Source organism: Dermacentor andersoni, chromosome 3 (genome assembly GCF_023375885.2).
Source record: "Dermacentor andersoni chromosome 3, qqDerAnde1_hic_scaffold, whole genome shotgun sequence".
Taxonomy (NCBI): Eukaryota; Metazoa; Arthropoda; class Arachnida; order Ixodida; family Ixodidae; genus Dermacentor; species Dermacentor andersoni.
In genome coordinates, this window is record NC_092816.1 from 53,119,843 (window position 1) to 53,138,784 (window position 18,942).

At 49.7% G+C, this 18,942-nt stretch overlaps 1 protein-coding gene across 2 annotated transcripts in view; it reads left to right on the forward strand.

Moving 5' to 3' along the window:
- Positions 1-3,119: 3,119 nt before the first annotated feature.
- LOC126520662 (uncharacterized) overlaps positions 3,120-18,942 on the forward strand; it is a 60,841-nt gene continuing 45,018 nt past the window's right edge. The window contains exons 1-4 of one of the 2 annotated variants that reach the window (XM_055063528.2): positions 3,120-3,394; positions 4,365-4,479; positions 6,273-6,431; positions 7,502-7,621. In XM_055063528.2, coding sequence (XP_054919503.1) covers positions 3,309-3,394; positions 4,365-4,479; positions 6,273-6,431; positions 7,502-7,621 — 480 coding nt within the window. In that variant the 5' untranslated portion in view covers positions 3,120-3,308. The remainder of the gene's footprint in view (positions 3,395-4,364; positions 4,480-6,272; positions 6,432-7,501; positions 7,622-18,942) is intronic. The other variant, XM_055063523.2, reaches the window with a different exon arrangement.

Below are 18,942 nucleotides of genomic sequence, written 5' to 3' on the forward strand. Positions count from 1 at the left end.
TCCCCCACCACGGCGCACCTCGTAATCGTACCTTTGTTTCGGCACGCGAAACCCAGTAAATTTTATTTACACGAACCACACAATTAGTTTTCCCGCTGCCTTCAAGAAAGTTAAGACCAGTAGAGCTTGTAAATATGTCCCTTCTAATTTTCTTTCTTAGCTGAATATAATGGCAGTGTGCTTCCGCTTAGACTAGGTTGCATGTTGTTCTCTAGCTTACCTGTAGCCTGCCCCCAAGCAGTGTTTAAGCTCGTCTGTCCAAGAACCTTGCCAAAGTCAAGTAAGGCGTCCTCTTAAATAACAATATACCATTGATTCCAAACTCTACGATTGTAGAGTCAAGTAGCGAGGATCTTCCCAGAGTGAAGTTTGGCGTCCTCTTGAATAAAAGTGTACAATTGCTTCAAAACTCTACCATTGTAGAGTTAAGTAGCGAGGGGGGCAATATGGCACTCGTGAGCGTTTCTCGTTATTATTTGAAAAGTTGTCCTCAGGCATAACATAAATTGCAACACAAACAAGAAAAGCGTGTCACACGTGCGCGAACACGTTTGTTTCGAGCATTAAGGCTTAACAAGTACCCGTGAACCGGCCTATATATGCAACGTTGCAAATCAGGAGAGCGGTCTGGAGGAACACCGGTTGGTCCGAGTTGCCGCAGAAGCGATTGCTAAATGCTCGCTGCTACGCCGAGGAACGCAGAGTACAAGTTCTAAGAGTGTAAGAGACACCCTAATTTGTAAAGGCTCACATTTCGCCAAGATAGGGTGAAAAATATTTATAAATAGGCGAAATATTGGAGCGAGCCTCAGAGCAGAGTTTCCTACAGAATCACTACAGGCAACTCTGGCGCTGCGATCGTTTCACTACCATGGAGATGATGCTACGTAGCGTTCATGCATGTGGCTTGATACGCTCTTGCGGCGTTATTTGCTCCGCTTCATTTTGCAAGATGTCAAAGCACTCATTGTTTTCTGAACGCAGCAGGGCAATTAGTCTCTGTGCAGTCGTTCTCACCACAAATTGTTGCATTCGTATCGCAATGTTATGTAGAAAATGATCATGTTGCGAAGTCTCAAAGCCATTTGAAGCCAGAAGGGCGCAGTTTAAGGAAATCCACGCACTGGCCATCACTCTCCCATGCCGGTTGAACCACCATATATACTTGAAGCTCGCATAGAGACTAGCGCCCTCTAGCTTCCTCTAGTAATTTTTGTAGCAAAGTCTGTGGACGTCAGTTAAGCAAAACGAGCAACTCGAATAAAGGCAGAGGTGGCCTTTGACGACAAATGGCGTCATCCGTACACATCTATAGCGTTACAACGTAAAGCCCTATTCCATTCTGACGTTATTCCAATCTGCTGACGTCACATTTACGTAATCGCCGACGAAAGCATGGGCGGCGATGCGCAACCTAGTTTGAACGGCCCAATCGAAGGCTCTCCGTGTTTCTAGGCGGCGACTTTGGTTGGAAAGCGAATAGCGTTGCCTACGGTGACAGGTATTTCTTATCTAACTGGCTGAAGAGAGGAGCGGAGCATGCAGAAGGGGACAGGGCTTTCGAGGGGCCGAGCTACCGCCGTGAAAGTATAAAATGCAGAGGAGGGTAGTGCTGGCGTCTCCGATTGGTCCGCTTCCCCTTGCTTAGCTTGCGCTGGTACGTCGACAATCGCGACGACGTGCAACGGGGCGTTAAAGATGCCGTCAAAACGAGGCCTCAGTAAATTACAGTTGGCAGAGCGATGTCGCATACGTGCCGAAGTGGCTCTACAACGCTATATCGCCTCGCAAAAAATTTGATTATACGCCAAAATATCAATTCTCGCTGGCAGCTCCAAGTTGCCAGTGCATAGCGATCGGCGGGCAGCCATCTTATTCATTTCTTAATGGGGCCGTCTCCAGCTATTAAAAAAAAAAATTCTTTATGGTTTGGCATCTTAATGCATCTTGTGGATCGGAGACCAAACGGAGAGAGCTGATGTTCTAGTTGACATTAAGAGAAAAAGAATGGATCTGGGCGGACCATGCAATGCGTAGGTCAGATAACTGGTGAACCATTAGAGTTACAGAAATGGTGCCAAGGGAATGGAAGCGCAGTGGAGGACGGCAGAAAGTTAGGCGGGGTGATGAAATTAGGAACCTTGCAGGCGCAAGTTGGAATGCGCTAGCGCAAGACAAGCCTAATCGCAGGGAAAGGCCTACGTCATACAGTGGACGTGAAAATACATTGATGATGATGATTATTATTAATGCATCTTCGGTGCGTACGCGTCGTTATGACGTGGGGATTTTTTCGCGTTTTGGTGACGTCGCATGACAGGCGAACGAAGTGGATGTGACTTTGAAATGTTTAACTGCTAACGTAGGGCTAATGATTAGAAAGACGCAGATTCGGAAATACATATTTTTTTTTCCTCCTGTTAAACCTCATCGCGCATACTCGGCTTGTACGCGTCATCTTGAGATGGGGAGTTCTCACGGATTTCGTAAAGTGGCGTGACGAGACAGACGGAAGTCGGCGCGTGGCCCGCAAATCTCTGACCAATGGGGGAGGGCTAACGACGGAAATGGAATAGAAACGTATTAGAATAGCGTTACGTTATAGCGGTAACTATAGCGGAATAGCGTTACAGGATGGAGATCGCAGGGAGAGGCCTTCGTCCTGCAGTGGACGTAAAACATGATGATGATGATGATGATGATGATGATGATGATGATGATGACGACGACGACGACGACGACGACGACGACGACGTTATAGCGGCCCTGTCTGCGAAGCTCGCATTACAGATGGCCGGCCAGTTGTGGAGATTTTATTGCCGCTGTCCTTATGTGCCTCATACGTATTATGAGCAAAGCGAGAACAAGATGAAAGCCAGAGCCACCGCCTCGACAAGAGAACTTGTCTTTTTTTCGTCAAGTGGGGACTTGCCTTGAAAGAACTACAAGTCTACTTGTCGAAACGAGTTGCCTACGGCTGTGAACTCTCCCGCCTTCCCGGTGTTTTTCATGGGTTCACACACATACTATATAAGACGTTGTGGGGTCACTATAGTAAACAGCTTGGAGAGAAACGAAAGAAAAGAAATTAAGTCACGGGGAGAGGAGAACGCGTGGAGTCGAGTAAAGGGGGAGGCGCGTCCTTCCTTTCCTTGGATCACTATCATCACTGCCGAGCACGTGAGCAGCACCGATACATGAATGAGCATTACAGTGGCACTCAGTTCCTTCCGCCTACCATCTGTGATTAGTAAGCACCGTCTCTCACTCTCCTTAATTTTTTTTTAATTTTTCTTTAGGAACTCAAGATGAGCGACCCGGACGCTATAATGTTCCTGCGGCTCCGCTACGACGCCTTGTTGGCCACAAACAACAACATGGAGAAGCTGGTCGAGTACGTAAACGTGCCCGCTCTTGCGCTTATTCGTTTACCGAGAGCAGTTTTAGCTAATAGTGAAATGGAAACAGGGAAGAAAAAGTGAGTAATACGTACGCTCTTGACAAACAAGCGCATTCAATGTGAAATATTCGATGGAGTCGAACTTGCAGCTCTTTTGCGGACGCCACACTATCGGTCGCCAGCCCTTCCATCAAGGTAGGTTTCTAACAGAAAGCACTGGGGCGTACACAGAACAAAAGGTGACCTCCGTCTATTTCTCTTGAATTTTTCTTTTCTATAAACTTCGTGTCGTGAAACTGCGCGGAGTAATGGAAGTGACGTCGATAAAAAGCGACACGCTGCTTGCAAAGACGCTGCCTGTTCTCTTGTCCTGTCATTGGGACACCTGCCCCTTTGTCCCACGTGATCCACGCGAGTAGCCACGTGATCGGTGCACGTCAGTGCTTTCTGCTCGAAACCTTTATTATGTTCAACGTACGAGCTCAGCCAAACACCATCCTCTCTTCCAGCGCGTCCGCGTCTGGGAGAGTTCACGAGAGTGTTTAGCCTGCGCATGTGGTAGCGACTGTATAACATTAATTCATGGCTGCGAGTTATTAAACCGCAGATGTTACGCAGCACGGGAAGGGGGGCAACTGGCCGATAAGTCCTCGTATGCTGTACCGCGGGTTGGCAGACGCAGCGGATGTTTACAGACTGCTCTGAATTTCTGCGTATGTGATGAGACGAACGCGCCTGCTCTTACGTTACGATGGAAAGTGGGGTCAGTGCGCTGCTCTGTGGGTGTCACACCGACTCCGTATATTCGTCCGTTCGCGCCTTATGCCCGAAGCAGACGACGTCAACAGAGAGTCGTCTGCTTAGTCTCGAGAGAGCTCGGCACGTATAGGTTCAAACTGCGGCGTGAGTAAATAACGCTTGAAACACAGAGTGAACAAGTGTGAGGCTCGTTCGACTTGCGCAGCTGCCCCGACCTGGTGGTGTTCCGCACAGAGAACCACGAGCTGAGCACCAGGGTGCTGAGGGCGCCCAACCCGTACCGGCGGTACATCGGCGCCGACATGGCCGAACTGTTTCTGGTAGGGAGCGGTCACTCTGGCAGCGGTCACTCTGGCAGCGGAAAAAAGAAAGGTCACAGGTGTCCTTGCTAACGCCTAAGAGACGCGAACGCGAAAGCCTTTTAAAGCCTACTGTAATTCACCTCAATCAACCTTAATCCTTCTTAATCCACTACAATCTCCCTTAGCCCATTCTAATTCACCATAATCATACTTCATCCACCTTAATAGACCATTATGCATAATCCACCTAAATTCACCCTAATTCATCTTAACCCTCCTTAGCACGCCTTAACCCACCTTAATTCACCCTAAGCCACGTTAATCCTCCTTCAGCCATCTTAATTGACCTCAATCTACCTTAATCCATCTTAATCCACCTTAATAGACCTTATTACAATCCATCATCGTTCATTAATTAACTTTGCTAATCATAATCATCTCTTTACACGACTAGACATGCTTTGGTTCGCTTCCGGCCTTCCTTCGGTCACATTATATTTTCTGTACCTCACAACTCGACCTTGAAATAGAGATCTAAGGTTTTCGCCTTAGTAGTACTCGTTTCACAACATGGTTCAAATAATTGCGAACATTTTCGTTTTATCGCATGTTATGAAAGATTCTTCGTAGTGGGAGAAGATATTAAGGGACACTATAACAAATTATTTGATTTATTAGTAAATTAACCCTTGTACAATGCAAAAGGAGCTAGTCTTGCCGTGGGCAGAGGCTTTTTGGTAAGTCAGAAAAAAAAGTTCAATAACAGAGGAACAGGTGGCGACGCCGTCTTCGCGCACTATCCACTGTGACGTCATAAATTTTGAAGGCGTCTGCTCGGGCCCATAGTACATTCTTTGAATAGGTGATTGACTACATTGTGTTTTAAAAGAGCGGGAGACAGAACATAACAAGTTTTAATAACATTTGCCGACTCGAGAACGGCTCGAACACACACACACACACACACACACACACACACACACACACACACACACACACACGCACACGCACACGCACACGCGCACGCGCACGCGCACGCGCACACACACACACACACACACACACACACACAAACACACACACACACACACACACACACACACACCTCGAATTCGTGACGTCACACTGACGTACCAGCGCTGGGATTTTGGCGCCAAGATATAAAGGCGGGACTTTGACCATTTATTTTATCTCCCTATAATCAACGAATTACTGTCTAATTAACGAAAATACAGTTTTCGTAGTATACTTTATCAGTGTATAGTGTTTTTATTTTGTGTGCCCTTAATAAAGCAATACCGGCAGTGGTACTGAGAGGAAAATTACCCCTGTATATACTTCCAGTGCCCTTTATGCGAGATGGGTCCATCACAGTATGCTACGCGTGGGTCAATTAAGCCCAAACACTGGCCAACACTTTCCTGCAAGTAAAAAAAAAATGCAGCCGCGCGAGTCCCTTGCCCAAAGGTGGTTTCGCGAAGAGAGCAATGCGCACGAAAAAAACGCAACAAGCACGGACAGCGCTTTGTCCTTTTCTCTCTTCATCTTGTCACGTGCCAGCGGGAAATGTTTTTGCGCGCGACAAGTACCGCATCAGTAAAGGTGCTCGAAAGCGATGACGCCTTCGCATACAGCGTTGCGGTTTGCTGCACTTGCTTATGCTTCATAAAGACGGTTTGCCGGTAAAGTTGGTATATATTCCATTCTCGAGGCGAACAGCGCGAAAATGAGAATCGATACGAAGGTACGGTCGCTGGCACGCACGCTCCTCTCAATAACTGAAGTGTCACGTTCCACTAAAAACAACGCAGCAACAGGAGCTGGACAAGATCTCCCTGCTGCGCAAGCCCCTGGACGGTCAGGAGTGGTGCCTGAGCTTCGCGCTGGGCGGCCTCCTCTTCCGCTACCACCTGGGGCTCAGCTTTGGAGACGACGCCCAGACAGGGCCGCAGGAGATCTCCCTCTCCGAGGTAGGAGGTCATCGACCTTGTCGGCAGCCTCGATGGCAGTGGTGCAGCCAGTCGGGCGAGTTAGTTTCCGTTAATACTGAACGTACAGAGCACCAAGAGGGGGCAACGACACGATAGAAGACTGCACATCCGTGTCATGTAGTGATATGTGCCTCAGTGTAGATGACTGTTATTTTCGTTACTAGCTCGAGAGACGCTTATTATTTGGTCGCGAAGTCGAGCTCTAGAGGATTAAGCCACGCAGTTGATGTTGACGTCTTGTATTATACTTCCCGCACGGCTACAGTGTACTAGAACACTGTGTACTACAGTGTTCTACTGTGTACAAAAACATTGTCTAGTGCACTGCAGCACGGCCACCACTTGCCGTCTTCCTCACTCATAGATTGCGACGTTCCTCCCGTCGCAGAGGGAAGTCCACCGCATGAGCTAATTGGTATGTCATGGAGTGAACGGCTTCAAGCGGGCGACATACACCACTTCGGTTTTGACAGATCGCCTACCACTTGTCGTGAGACGAGCGATAATATAGATGACTTTTGCAGCGGCGTAGTCTAGGGGGGGGGGGGGGGGAGGGGGGGAGGGGTCACATCGGACACGTGCCCCCTTTCCCCCTTCGTACTTTGTGTTAGTACGCGACCTGCCCAGCCCTCCCCCCCCCTCCCCCATTTCCCCGGAAATAAGGTTTTTGGCTTCGCCACGAGACTTCTGCGAGTCTGTCAAGAACAGCAAATGGTCCATCGGGGAAGGCCGGCCGCTAGGAGTCTTGTCATAATCCACCTTTCCGTGCATCAGTCTACATAGCCAAACTATATTTCTAGGGCGATATGTTAAAGGGCGGTGGCAGATATCAATATTACTGTGGGTGTCGTAGCGCTTGTTATCTGCCGGGAGTTCTTCTGACATGCACGTGTGACACGATTTCCTGGATAAACCTTCCGTTGTTCCTCGCTTCGCACAATTCTCCTCCCTCTGGTCTCTTGTGTTTTAACGCTGGTTGCACTTTTGACATCCTCGCAGCCGCAAGTGACGTCGTTCTAAAGCGAGCGACGAACTTTGTCTCCGCGCAGGTGTGCGAGCGCTTCTCGGTGCGGCGCTTCGAGGACCTGCGCACGCTGTCGTTCTATGCCATGGAGCACACGAAGCACACCTGGGTCGCCTTCGACGACGACTGGTCCCTGACGCGCAAGGTAAGTGCGCTCGGCAGGCATCCCCCCCCTCTACACACGCACACTACGTGCCGGTATGATCTATAACACTCCAGAGGAGGTATTCTCCAAGAATCCACCTAGTGGACATCTCCATTTCGTCTGCTGCTGAAGTGCTGATTGGCTGTGGCGCCTGGTTACTGCTGATACGCAGCCCAGCCAAGCAAATCAGAACTTCAACAGCAGACGAAATGGCCATGTCCACTAGGTGGACTCTTACAGAATACCTCCACAGTGGGTGCATCCAACACCCCCAACAGCCTGAACGTACCACAGCAGGTGGCGCGGCGGGCGGACGGTCCGTGAGCTCGCGGCGCCATTCCACGAAAGCTCTATTTTCGCAACCATCGCAGCGTTTCTCCCAATGCCGTGCTCAAGGCATGCAGGCTGAACACTACATAACCTGGCACTCTCATCGCATAGCCTTCAGGCACCTTCACCTTTCATGAAGGCTCCCTAACTTCCACGGTGCCGCAGCGCCCTCTGCGAAACTCGTATAGACGATGACGCCATTTTGTTTTTCTGCGGGGTATTATTGTAGAAAAGTGCTTCGGTGTCTGAGCCTCCCGACGGTGGTCGCTGGGAATTTTTGTAAGTTTGGCTGAGCTTATAAGACGTCTCGGTCATACGCTTGGTCATACCGCGTTTCATGCTAGAGCATACCGCCAAAACGATACTCTGTAGGTGTGGGTCGGTGTCTGGCTATTAGCATGTGCTGAAACAGAAGGCTGGCTTGTGATCTGAATCAACAAAGCAATTTGGCTTACAGTCGATTGATTCTATACATGAAATATTTCAGTTGTTGACCCATTCGAGGGTTGTGCCTACAGGACCAAGGCGATTTGTACACTGTGTACACGCGTTAAAAATAAATAATATTTGGGAGCACTTATTGTTGAAAACACTTACGTTATTACTAATGTGTATATTTCTATATACCACTGTGCCTATCGTGCCGCGATGAGTTATTTTCGTGGTACTTCCTTTTAGCGATGGCAGAGCAAAGAATACAGCATTTATGACATGAGGCAAACTACCAGAGGCACTTGAGTGCCGCATGCTAAAAGTGGAACAACGCCAGAACTGTACGCATGCGGGCCACCGATGGCCTAAATTACTTTATAGATTGCGACAGGAGGCGGATGGTACGCAAGCTCGCAGCACTTTTGCCTTCGACGCTTGTTTCGACGTAGCTCTTAACCCCGTTTCTCGCTTCGGAACCAAGCCCGGTCCGACTTGGGTCCAGCCTGCGGCTTCGAACACCTTTGGCGACTAGCGCATAGCATGCTAATGGTGCATCCAACTGATTCCTACCGCGCTCCAAATCGGTTTGCAGCGATGCGAAGCCTTCTCGAGATTGCGGCCACAGAAAGCCTGCCCTAGCTGAGCGTTCTCAGCTGCTCCCAGGGCAATCGGTGTAGCCACGTGATCCTGATCTTGTCAGATCTCGTTCACCCTCCCAGCTTGACAGCGAAAGCACCTCCGAGCGCTCCGAGCTGGAGTACCGTCCAGCCGAATGTGTTCGAACGAACCAGCCGAATGTGTTCCGCACAGCACTGCGAGAGCGCTCTGGAGCGCTACAAGGCGACCAATCGAATGTAGCATAAGTGTTGGCACGGTTATGACGTGTCGAGGCTGTACTATATTTCTTTATTCTTCTATTTCTCTTTTTTTTCGGGGGGGGGGGGGGGGGGGACATGGACTAAAGAATGTTTTTTAAATTACATTTTTTAATCGGCGCCACTTCAAGCCCACGCTTCTTTGTCTGAAGCACGGGATGGGGCCAGAAAGGTTAAGTGTTGTGAGAACAAGGTACTAATGCTCTGTACTTATCGGCTGCCTCATAACTGAGCCACAGTCAGACGATACCTCGCGTGAAACGACTGGCTAAGCGGTGTTGCCGGAATAAGTCGCCAATGCCGTGTCCTTTGGTCTCATGACAACATATAAAAAAAGAATGTTTAAAAAAATATTAAATTGCGGGGTTTTACGTGACAAAAGCCCGATCTGATTATGAGGCACGCCGTAGAGGGGGCACTCCGGAAATTCGGACCACCTGGGGTTCTTTAACGTGTACCTAAATCTAAGCACACGGGTGTTTTCGCATTTCGCCCCTCCATCGAAATGCGGCCGCCGTGGCTGGTATTCCATGTCTCGATCTCGTGCTTAGCAGCGCAACACCATAGCCACTGACGTAATAGTTCTGCGGAAGCGTGGAAGGTGGAGAGAAGTAATTTATAAAGGGGAAATCAGACATACACCGGTTCGTAGCAATTGCTACAAAAGGGTACCCATACGGGTTCCTCGAAAGAAAACCCTCGCAGTTGAAGAAAAATTCGTTCTGTTCCGGGACTCGAAACCGGGACCACCGCCTTTCTGGGGCAGCCGCTCTATCATCTGAGCTAACCAGGCGGCTAGCACTTGGCATGGTGAAGTCGAATTTGTCAATAACTCGAAGCAAAGGCAAAAGTTTGACGTAATAGCTCTGCGAGTCTTTTCCTTCGAGGAACCCGTACGCCGAGTTTCCTTTGCAGCAATTGCTACGAACGGGTGGATGTCCGATTTTCCTCTTTATTAACCATAGCCACTACGCAGCCACGGCGGGTAAAGAATGTTTCCATGAATACCTTGTTTAGCGCAAAACAACAGACACAAGAAAGACGGCCAGGACAAGGCGCTACTCTCAACTGACATTTTATTGCGTCACTCCTTTATAGACAGCTCAAACTAGAGGAACATGCGCAGTGAGCACCATGCGGTGGAGCCACCAACATCCGATCCAAACAAAGTATTCATGGATTCAAGTATACATGCATTCGCACCAACTAGCCCGCCAACGCATTGCGCTGGAAAGAATGTTTCGTCTGCACCGTAACGGAGCCCCTCGGTCGATCGACGAGTCATTGCGCAAACGTTGCCCCGTGCAGGCTTTACTCGCCCGGCAGCGGCAGGTTCCGCGCATATGCGTGGCCGTGTACCACGTCGAGCTGGACGACCACCGGCAGTCTTGCGGCAACGGTCCAGCGCCCGTGCTGCGCAGGCTGCAGCGCCTCGTCGTCAACGGGACCACGTAGCGGGCTGCCGCCGCCCGCGTCGCCTCTTCGACGATGCGCGTGCCAACTTTGTTCCCCCCATCCCCCTTCCCCGCCTTTCGGAATATCTTGTATTCTCGGAATTTTTTTTTTCGCATATTATAGCACGAGAAAAATGTTCGCTCGTGATTTCTCTTACGTTTTTATAGTGCACTACCCATACTACCCATACACTACCCATACATACACACACCCGGCATTTTGTTTCTGCTTGTTTACTGAAAGTCGACGCGAAGCTTGAAAAAACAAAAGGTCATTCGCACTTGCTCCTCGTCATCAAAAACAAATATCATCATCATCATCATCATCATCATCATCATCATCGTCGTCGTCGTCGTCGTCGTCGTCGTCGTGATTTAATTGTTCTGCCCTTGACACGCCTCCGTTAGGGCAAGGCATTAGTCGGTCTGAACGAATGCTGCGAGTAAAGGTAGGGATAAAGGGAGTAGGGTGAAGAGAGCCCAGACAGAAAAAGATGGTCTCCTGTTAAAAAAAATGGAATTACGCCAAAGCTGTTTGATGGATTTATGCTCTGTTGCTGCCGTGCTTGACAAAGCGTCTATTAGCCAGTTGTATGCAAAGAATTGACCAGCACGACAACATGAACTCCTTGACTCGAAATTGGCTTCTGAGGTAATCGATAAAAACTGACGCTTATTTTTAGTACTGTATACTCTCGGATAAGTGTAGAACTTGTGCAGGAACAAATCCTACACTTCGCAGGCCTAAATTAGAAGAAAAAAAAACATTATAAAAATGTTAGTGGCGCATCTATGCGATTAGCAATCTTTCCTTTGTTCGGTTGTAGCTGCGTAATTGTTAAGTTTGACATGTTATGATGGTGATTATGATAATCATTATATCCCCATGTCTGTGAATCGCAAGGTCTTCTGGACACGTCACTAGACACACCGAAAGGGCAATCTCGCTGACACTCAGCATTCCGCATGATACCACGGCGCAGTACATCTTGTAGGTACATCACTCCAGTTGAAGCTCGGTAGCATACTTCCACTATTCGTGGTATCCTGGTTGTAACTTCGCCCTTAACCCACACGGGAGGGCAAACAGGCCCACCTACGTCCTCACGGACTCGCAGGCTGCTTGCCAAATCTTCCTCCATGGAAGAATCGCTAGGATCACCCTTAACATTTTGGGCGATCGACTAAGACACGAACATCACATTGTATGGTGTCCGGGGTATGTTTGTCACTGGCAACACAGGGACAGAAGCTCTTGCTCGCGAGACGCGAAGAAGTCGCCGTGCCGAACCCGCAATTAACAGCGGAGGAAGTTCGGCTTTACAGAAAAATGCAGACAAATACCTATCCCCATCTGGGGCGGTGGCATGCCATCTGGCCAACCAGATATTCCAGTCAATGCCCCTGTTGTGGGGCGGAGGCCATCCTTGCCCCGTGTGATATGGCAGTGCAGATCATGGCCCCATGCAATATTCAAATTCACCTCAATTAGCACAAAATTCTCTTCGAGAGCCTTGGGCAGCCGAGCAGTCTTCGGCCGGACTGACCTGGAGACTCAAATGAGCCTCCTCAGCCAGGTTCGGCGCGTGGCAGTGACCACTGGAGTCCCTGGACCGAGGACCCACCCTCCAGCCCTCTTAACCCTATTTTTTTCCTGAATAGAGTTCTCTCTCTCTCCCGTCCCCTTAGTATAAGGCGGAGGAAGTTGTGCTTGGAAGGATTCGGGCCTGGATGGCCCTTGTATTAGCTGTCATCTCTACATGGAACTGGCCGCATTTTCTGATGGCTGCAACGTGCCCACAGTGTCCCCTGCCAGTGACGGAAACAGGTGCCGACCACTTAGTATGTACTTGTTCCGGTTTGCAGGTGGAAGGCTCCCGTCTCCTACTGCAACCGGGTTTCTCCTACATAGTGCCACAACCTGCTATGATCGCTGGGTACATGACGACAAATGCCACAAAACACTACTCCAATTCATACAGAACAAACGGGCTTGCAGTCCACATATAATAGACACCAAACAGTATGCCCTAAGGCAAGTCTTCATCGGAATTTAAAAAAAAATATTAAAGAAGGTTCATTACATTGGCTATCCATCAAGCGGCCGCGCTCGATGAGGAGGTGTCTGTTGCGGATGAATTGCTATCACCTTAATACACGTATTTCGGGCTATATAGCACTTGTGTCATCTTGGCACATCAGTTCTGCAGGATTGGCCAAAACTGGGCTCAGGCCGATGACATACGCAATGCCGAATTTCACTTCCGGCACATACCCAGTTGCCGATGTTGTCGGCTCGGCAATACAGCAGCCAGTCTCCAGACCACACCTTCCGTCCCAAAGGGAAAATTCGGTCACAGGGTAAGTGAAAGAGGTCAGATGCATACCGCAAACTGGGTCAAGTTCCCAAATAATGCCAGTCATTGACAACGACAGCAAGGTTTAACGTTGCGCTCGAACTCCTTGGATGGTGTTTCTAACGATACGAGGATGCGACATGTGGGCGTGACGTAGCGGGCAAAGGCAACTGCTGTTGCATAAAAGAAACAGCACCCTGGCGGCTACCAGGCGTCTCACAACGGTGCCGTAGGGGACGCTGGCATAGGGGATTCTGGCATGACGAGAAGTGTCACCAGTGACGTTACGGGCGTCGAACTTCGAAGGTGCAAGAGTTGAGGTTATACAGACAGCGCCCAGTGAAATATTAGATAACGTTAGCGTGACGTCTACTTCCAGTTACGTTCGGTGAAGTGCATTACGCACAGCAGTTCAGCGCAGTGTGCCATCATCAGCGGAACGCATGCAGAACGATGTCCCGGCTCAGCCACCGAGCCGACTGAGTGGAGGGTCGACCGTACGCCCACTTCGCTTTGGGGATTTTTTTTTTTTTTTTGCAGTCGAACGCATACAGCTTCTCTGGAGACCTTTGGAGGCGCATCCACACGCAAGCCACGCACGCGCCGTGATAAGGTGACAGCACGACGGCGCAGACTGCTGGAAAGCGTCTAGAGCGTCCGCATAATCGAAGACGATTGCATGGCGCACGCCGTCTTTATACTTTCAACGCCACGCAGGCGGAGATGGCTTGTATTTACATGAAAGGGAGAGGTCGGCCGAACTTTATTTAAGTGCCCTGAGAAACATGATTCGGTTCACCAATCAAGTTGGTGGCTCCGCCCGCGACGGGAACGGGAAGTGGCGACACTCTGCGACGTCGCGGGCCCCCTGGACTGCCTGTAGTTGGTGCGCGAATTTCCCATCATTTCCCATCATTTCCATGGCAGCTGAACGATCGTGGCGACAGAGATTCCTCTAGTGATTATTGTAGGCAGATCTATCGGCTACTCCAAGCATACTGTGGCCCGCCTTAACCAAAATAATCAAATGTTCCCTATGAGCGCAGTATATCAAAGGCAAGAGACGCGTTTTCCTTTTTCTCGGCTTGGCCAGACAAGACGTGCGGAGAACCGCACTTGAAGTTTTCTATATCGTTCACTTTTATGCTACACTTACAGGCAATGGGTTAACCTATCCATCCAGTTTAATACAGGCGTCAACGAAGCAGAAAGGCACGCAACTAAGCTTACGGATCGTACTTAGTAAAAAAGACGTACAGAAAACGTAGTTGAATAACGTAACCTTCGCACAACGAGGCACACAAAAACAGTCGGGCATACCGAAACATCACAGCTGCAACACTTCATGCAATGTCGTCAAGTGTTCGACGAAAACTCGTCTGGCGAGGAAACATACTGGTGCCAAAGAAAGAAAGTGCACTCTCCAAGAATAAAAGAAAAATAAAGAACATGACGTTTCGGACCCCGTGCGGGTCCCTTGATCGCAATCAAGATGTAAGCACGGGCGCCTTCACGCACTGTTCATCCGTGATTTCAGTGCAACGTTGACGTGAACACAAATAGGCCCGGCGCGCGTCGGGGTTCCCGAAGACTATTACGATCACAACGTCGGCAGCGGCAAACATTGTATACTCGCTCGCACGGCACTGTATCTTGGGCATGAATGCACAGTTAGCCGAGGCGGTGGTCATCGCCGACACCGCTAAGGTGTCCAGAACGCGTGGCTATGCAATACAAGAGGACCTTAGCGCGGCCGTCTCTTCACGCTCGCTTCTCGGGGCTGTCACTGTCAATGTATGGTCCGTCCATTGTGAAATTGGAGTCGGAAACGGGGCGTCTAATATCAGTCCATCGTCGTATGTATAGCGTCACTAATGACACTCGATGGAAACACCTGAACACCCGTGACGTGTATTAACAGCCCTTAACGGAAGCATGTTGCCAGCCCAGCATTTCAGCACACGGGTGTGGCTTTTCTCCGAAAGCTTCCATCACACAGAAGAGGTATTCATTCCGATTTAGTAGCTTTGCAGACGTCCCTCTTCTGTCGTGCTCCGGCCGGCGTCGTAACGCCTGCGCATAACACTGCACTAATGGCAGCCCATCATCGGGTGTGAACTGCGTTGGTATCTCACGGAAACCTGTTAATGAACTTCTGTCGTACATACAGTCCGTATAGTTCTATAGCGACAGCAAATAATGGCACATAATAAAAACGCAATAGTGGCTGCCCGTAACATGTACACGCGCACAACACTTATGACAGTCCATCGGGATATAAACTGCATTATTGGTACTCAACGGTAACCTATTAACTGAAGTCCACGGCACTTCAATCCATCATTGTATGTGGACGCTCATTAACGACACATAATTGAAACTTATTAGTCATTACGCATATGCACAACAGTTCGTCCAAAGGGCGAAAATAACACGGGCTGTTTAAGCCGAAGCCGCCACCATCACGGACACGAGGGGTCGCTGCGGTTCAGTAGCGCGGCGGCGGTTCTTCCGGTGCCGGATATGTACCGGTAGACGCTTCTCATCCTGGAGGTGCCCCTTACGACGTCGGAATCGCCACCGGTACACTCGTCCCGCCAGTCTTCGCACTCAATGTCGAAGAGGGCCGGACTGATGTCGAGGTGTTTGCAGTGGACCTTGACCTCGCACAGCTGCGAGCGGTCCGAGAAAGCCATGTAATCTGACCTGCACCGCCCTCTGGCTTATTAAATGAGCACCAACTTGGCGTTATTAAAGCGATACATCGTTTGACTGCATGCCCTGCCCTCTCGGGATCGGTGTATACCATTGGTGGACATAATCACTCGCGAGTACAGCGACTCGCATTCGCTTCACGCCGATTTCAATAACGTGGGAGAGAGTGTGACGAAAGGTGTGATTGGACGTATATAGGGTGGTATGATTGCGAATGAGGAGTCTTAGTAAGTATGAAGTGGAGTGCGCGCTGGCTAACGTGGAGTATCGGCGACAGTCGGTGGCAATGAATTTGAGCTGACAGAGCCAGCATGTGGGATGCGCTGGCGCGTGAGTGTTAGTGGATAATCGTTTGTTGGTGCCGGCAAATGTTAATAAAAACCAGTAATAAAGTAAAGTAAGTGATGGCAGGTTATGTGCCAGTCGGTAGGTGTGTGTCAATGCGCGAGCAGGAGCGTGAATGAGTGCCGGTGAGTGTGAGTAGACATGAGTGGGAGTGAGTATGTAACCAAAAAGAAGCACTGCCGATCCACTGACTCCGCAACGCTTATTTTTGGCTACATGCTATTATGTGACGATATATATATGGGTGTGGCTGCTGCTGGAGGGTTGGTCGCTATCTCGGCGGATATACTTGTGGATATATATACGAAGGCCAAATGCAAGTACCAATGCAAGTAATGTATACGAAGTACCAGCTAGCGGGCCCTTGTATGCCAGCCGACAAACTAGTGCCAGTAAACGCCCCTGCTGTTTAGCGTACTAAAAATAGGTTTCTACCTAAAACCTGGAGATATACAATTTCCGTTCGTAGAAACTCGAAAGCACCCCGACCTTTTAATGAAATAGCACAGTATAATCAAATGATTTTAATTCACTTGATCTTCCTTTAGTTCGCCATCTGCAGTACGTACCACAGGGCGTGCGTACCCATTCTTGTCTGATACTCGAAAACGGGGTATACGTGTCACACAGTGGCACAAGAGGTACAGAATCACTAAACGCGCAACAAGTTACGTGTCGCACTTCTCTGTGCACACACCTGTCAGCTCTATGCTTCCATATAAAAAAAAAAGGCATGATACATCGTCTTCGTCCTCATGACGTGACCACATGGACATCTTAAGGCGAACTACACGTACGCTTGCCGGCGCGCGGAAGCTCGCGCTTCCGCGCCTCGCGCACGAGCAGACGCATGATGCTGGACAGATCGTACGCGTCGAAGCGCGGCGCGAGCCCAACCATTTTCTCCAGTCAAATATCGATGCTCTGGTTGGTTCACAAAAATAAGAAACGATGTCTACACAGGAGATAATAGTAAGCCAAGTCCGTGGACGCGTGCTGGAGCGCGTCTCGTAGACTGCGAAGGGGGGTACACGTGGTGTGCTAGGAACAGCCACTCGTGCATAGACTATATGCGCTTGGGTGTGGTGGTGGTAGAAACATTTATTGCCAGTGATATGAATGGTGGGGGAAGCCCCCTACGTGGCGCTTGGGTGCTCCCTCACTATGAGGGGGCACCCTTACAAAGCGAAGGAGAGCCCTTGGAGCGCAATCCTCCTTATAGCACTGGAGATGATCCGGCACTGGACTTGAGCGGAAGTGCAGGTCAGAAGAGTCTCCCAGTAAGACTCCACCACGGCAGGTGATGGGGGATGAGGGAAGGTGGGGCATGTGAGGAGGGTGTGTAAGAAGTCTCCTGGTTTGCCGCAAAGTTTGCATGTTGAGGGCAACCGGTATCGGGCATGTAGTAGAATGGGGTATGGAGCAGTCCGAGTTTGTAGTCGTCGCCAATGTGCGGCCTGCTCTATGCTTGCGTGTCGCCCCGACTCGCACGTCATGTCAATTGCACCGCAATCGAGGAGGAGGGAAATTTCATTGTTGGCAGTGACCGCAACCAAGCTGATCATCTCAAAAGGGCTCCTTTCAAAAGCGAGGCAATTCTTTATATAACGCTGCTGTTCGGCGTTGCTTCCACGTCGTTGTATTAGCCCTTAATTTTGCATGCAACAAGGCAACACAGTATCATATAGCAGCTAGCTTAAGTGACACGCGTCGACGGAGATTACCTTTGCCAGTTCTACGTGCATGTAAAGGTACTGCAATATTTGAAGGCATCTTTGTATATATGTGTAGGAATGCACTTCAGCAAAAAAAGAGCTTTTGCAGCGTGCTAGGAGAAAACCGTGCAAAGCAAGCCTATACTGGGCTATATTTCGCACTGGCTAATAAATGTGCCAATGTTTTTTCACAGCGCTGCAGACTCCATTAAGGAACTCGAAGCGGTAGTACGACACGTAATTGCAGTGTAAATAAATATCAATTTGCTGTGCAGCCGTTCGCGTCGTGTTTCCGCATCAACGGCCATTATATACCCAGCTCAAAACACATTCAGTAGTTAGGTATTTGCTGGAAGCATTACGAGAGAAAAAAGCAAAGTGTGTTTTCTCGATGGCCGACGAAACGCGGCGCATCAAACATTTCGTCAAACAAGGCGGCGCCTTCACAAAAGTGGTCGTCTGCACAGAAGTGGCCATTTCGTCCCAAAGGCGTCACGTCGATTGTGACATCAAATTATTAGACAGCTATGCGAAGTAAGAATAGTAGATTTATATCCCGTATAAAACTTGTAAGCATTCGCTTAATAACTTAACAGGCATGGTGCCAGGCGAGCAGACGCGAACATGAGCACATCTCACTCGATGACCGTGGACGCTCACTGTCAAAACGCTGGCGTGAGGAAGAGCGGCAGCAGCAGCGAGCGAATTGACCTTCGTGCTGCCTCTCCCTACAATGCGAACTAAAAGCGGCGAGAACACAGAGCAGACGAAGCTATCAGCACTCGGTGCGCCTAGACTCCGTACCTATCGCGGATCGCTTTCAATATATCGCCCGCGCGGCCGCTCTAAACACCACCATAGACTTCCCAGCCTACAGCGGGGCGCGGTTACGGGACACTGCTGAGCATCGCACTCCCGGGAACAAATGTAAAATTCGCCAGGCAGCGTCGTTGCTAATGCGTGGTGTGCACGGGAGTACGGGCTACATCTCCCCTGCATTTGTCCGCACAAGCCTGCCGTCCAGTGCCACAACAGCCTCGATAACACGAAGGGCCGAGACCCGCCGGTGAAATTCCGCGTACTTCCGGGGCAGGTCTA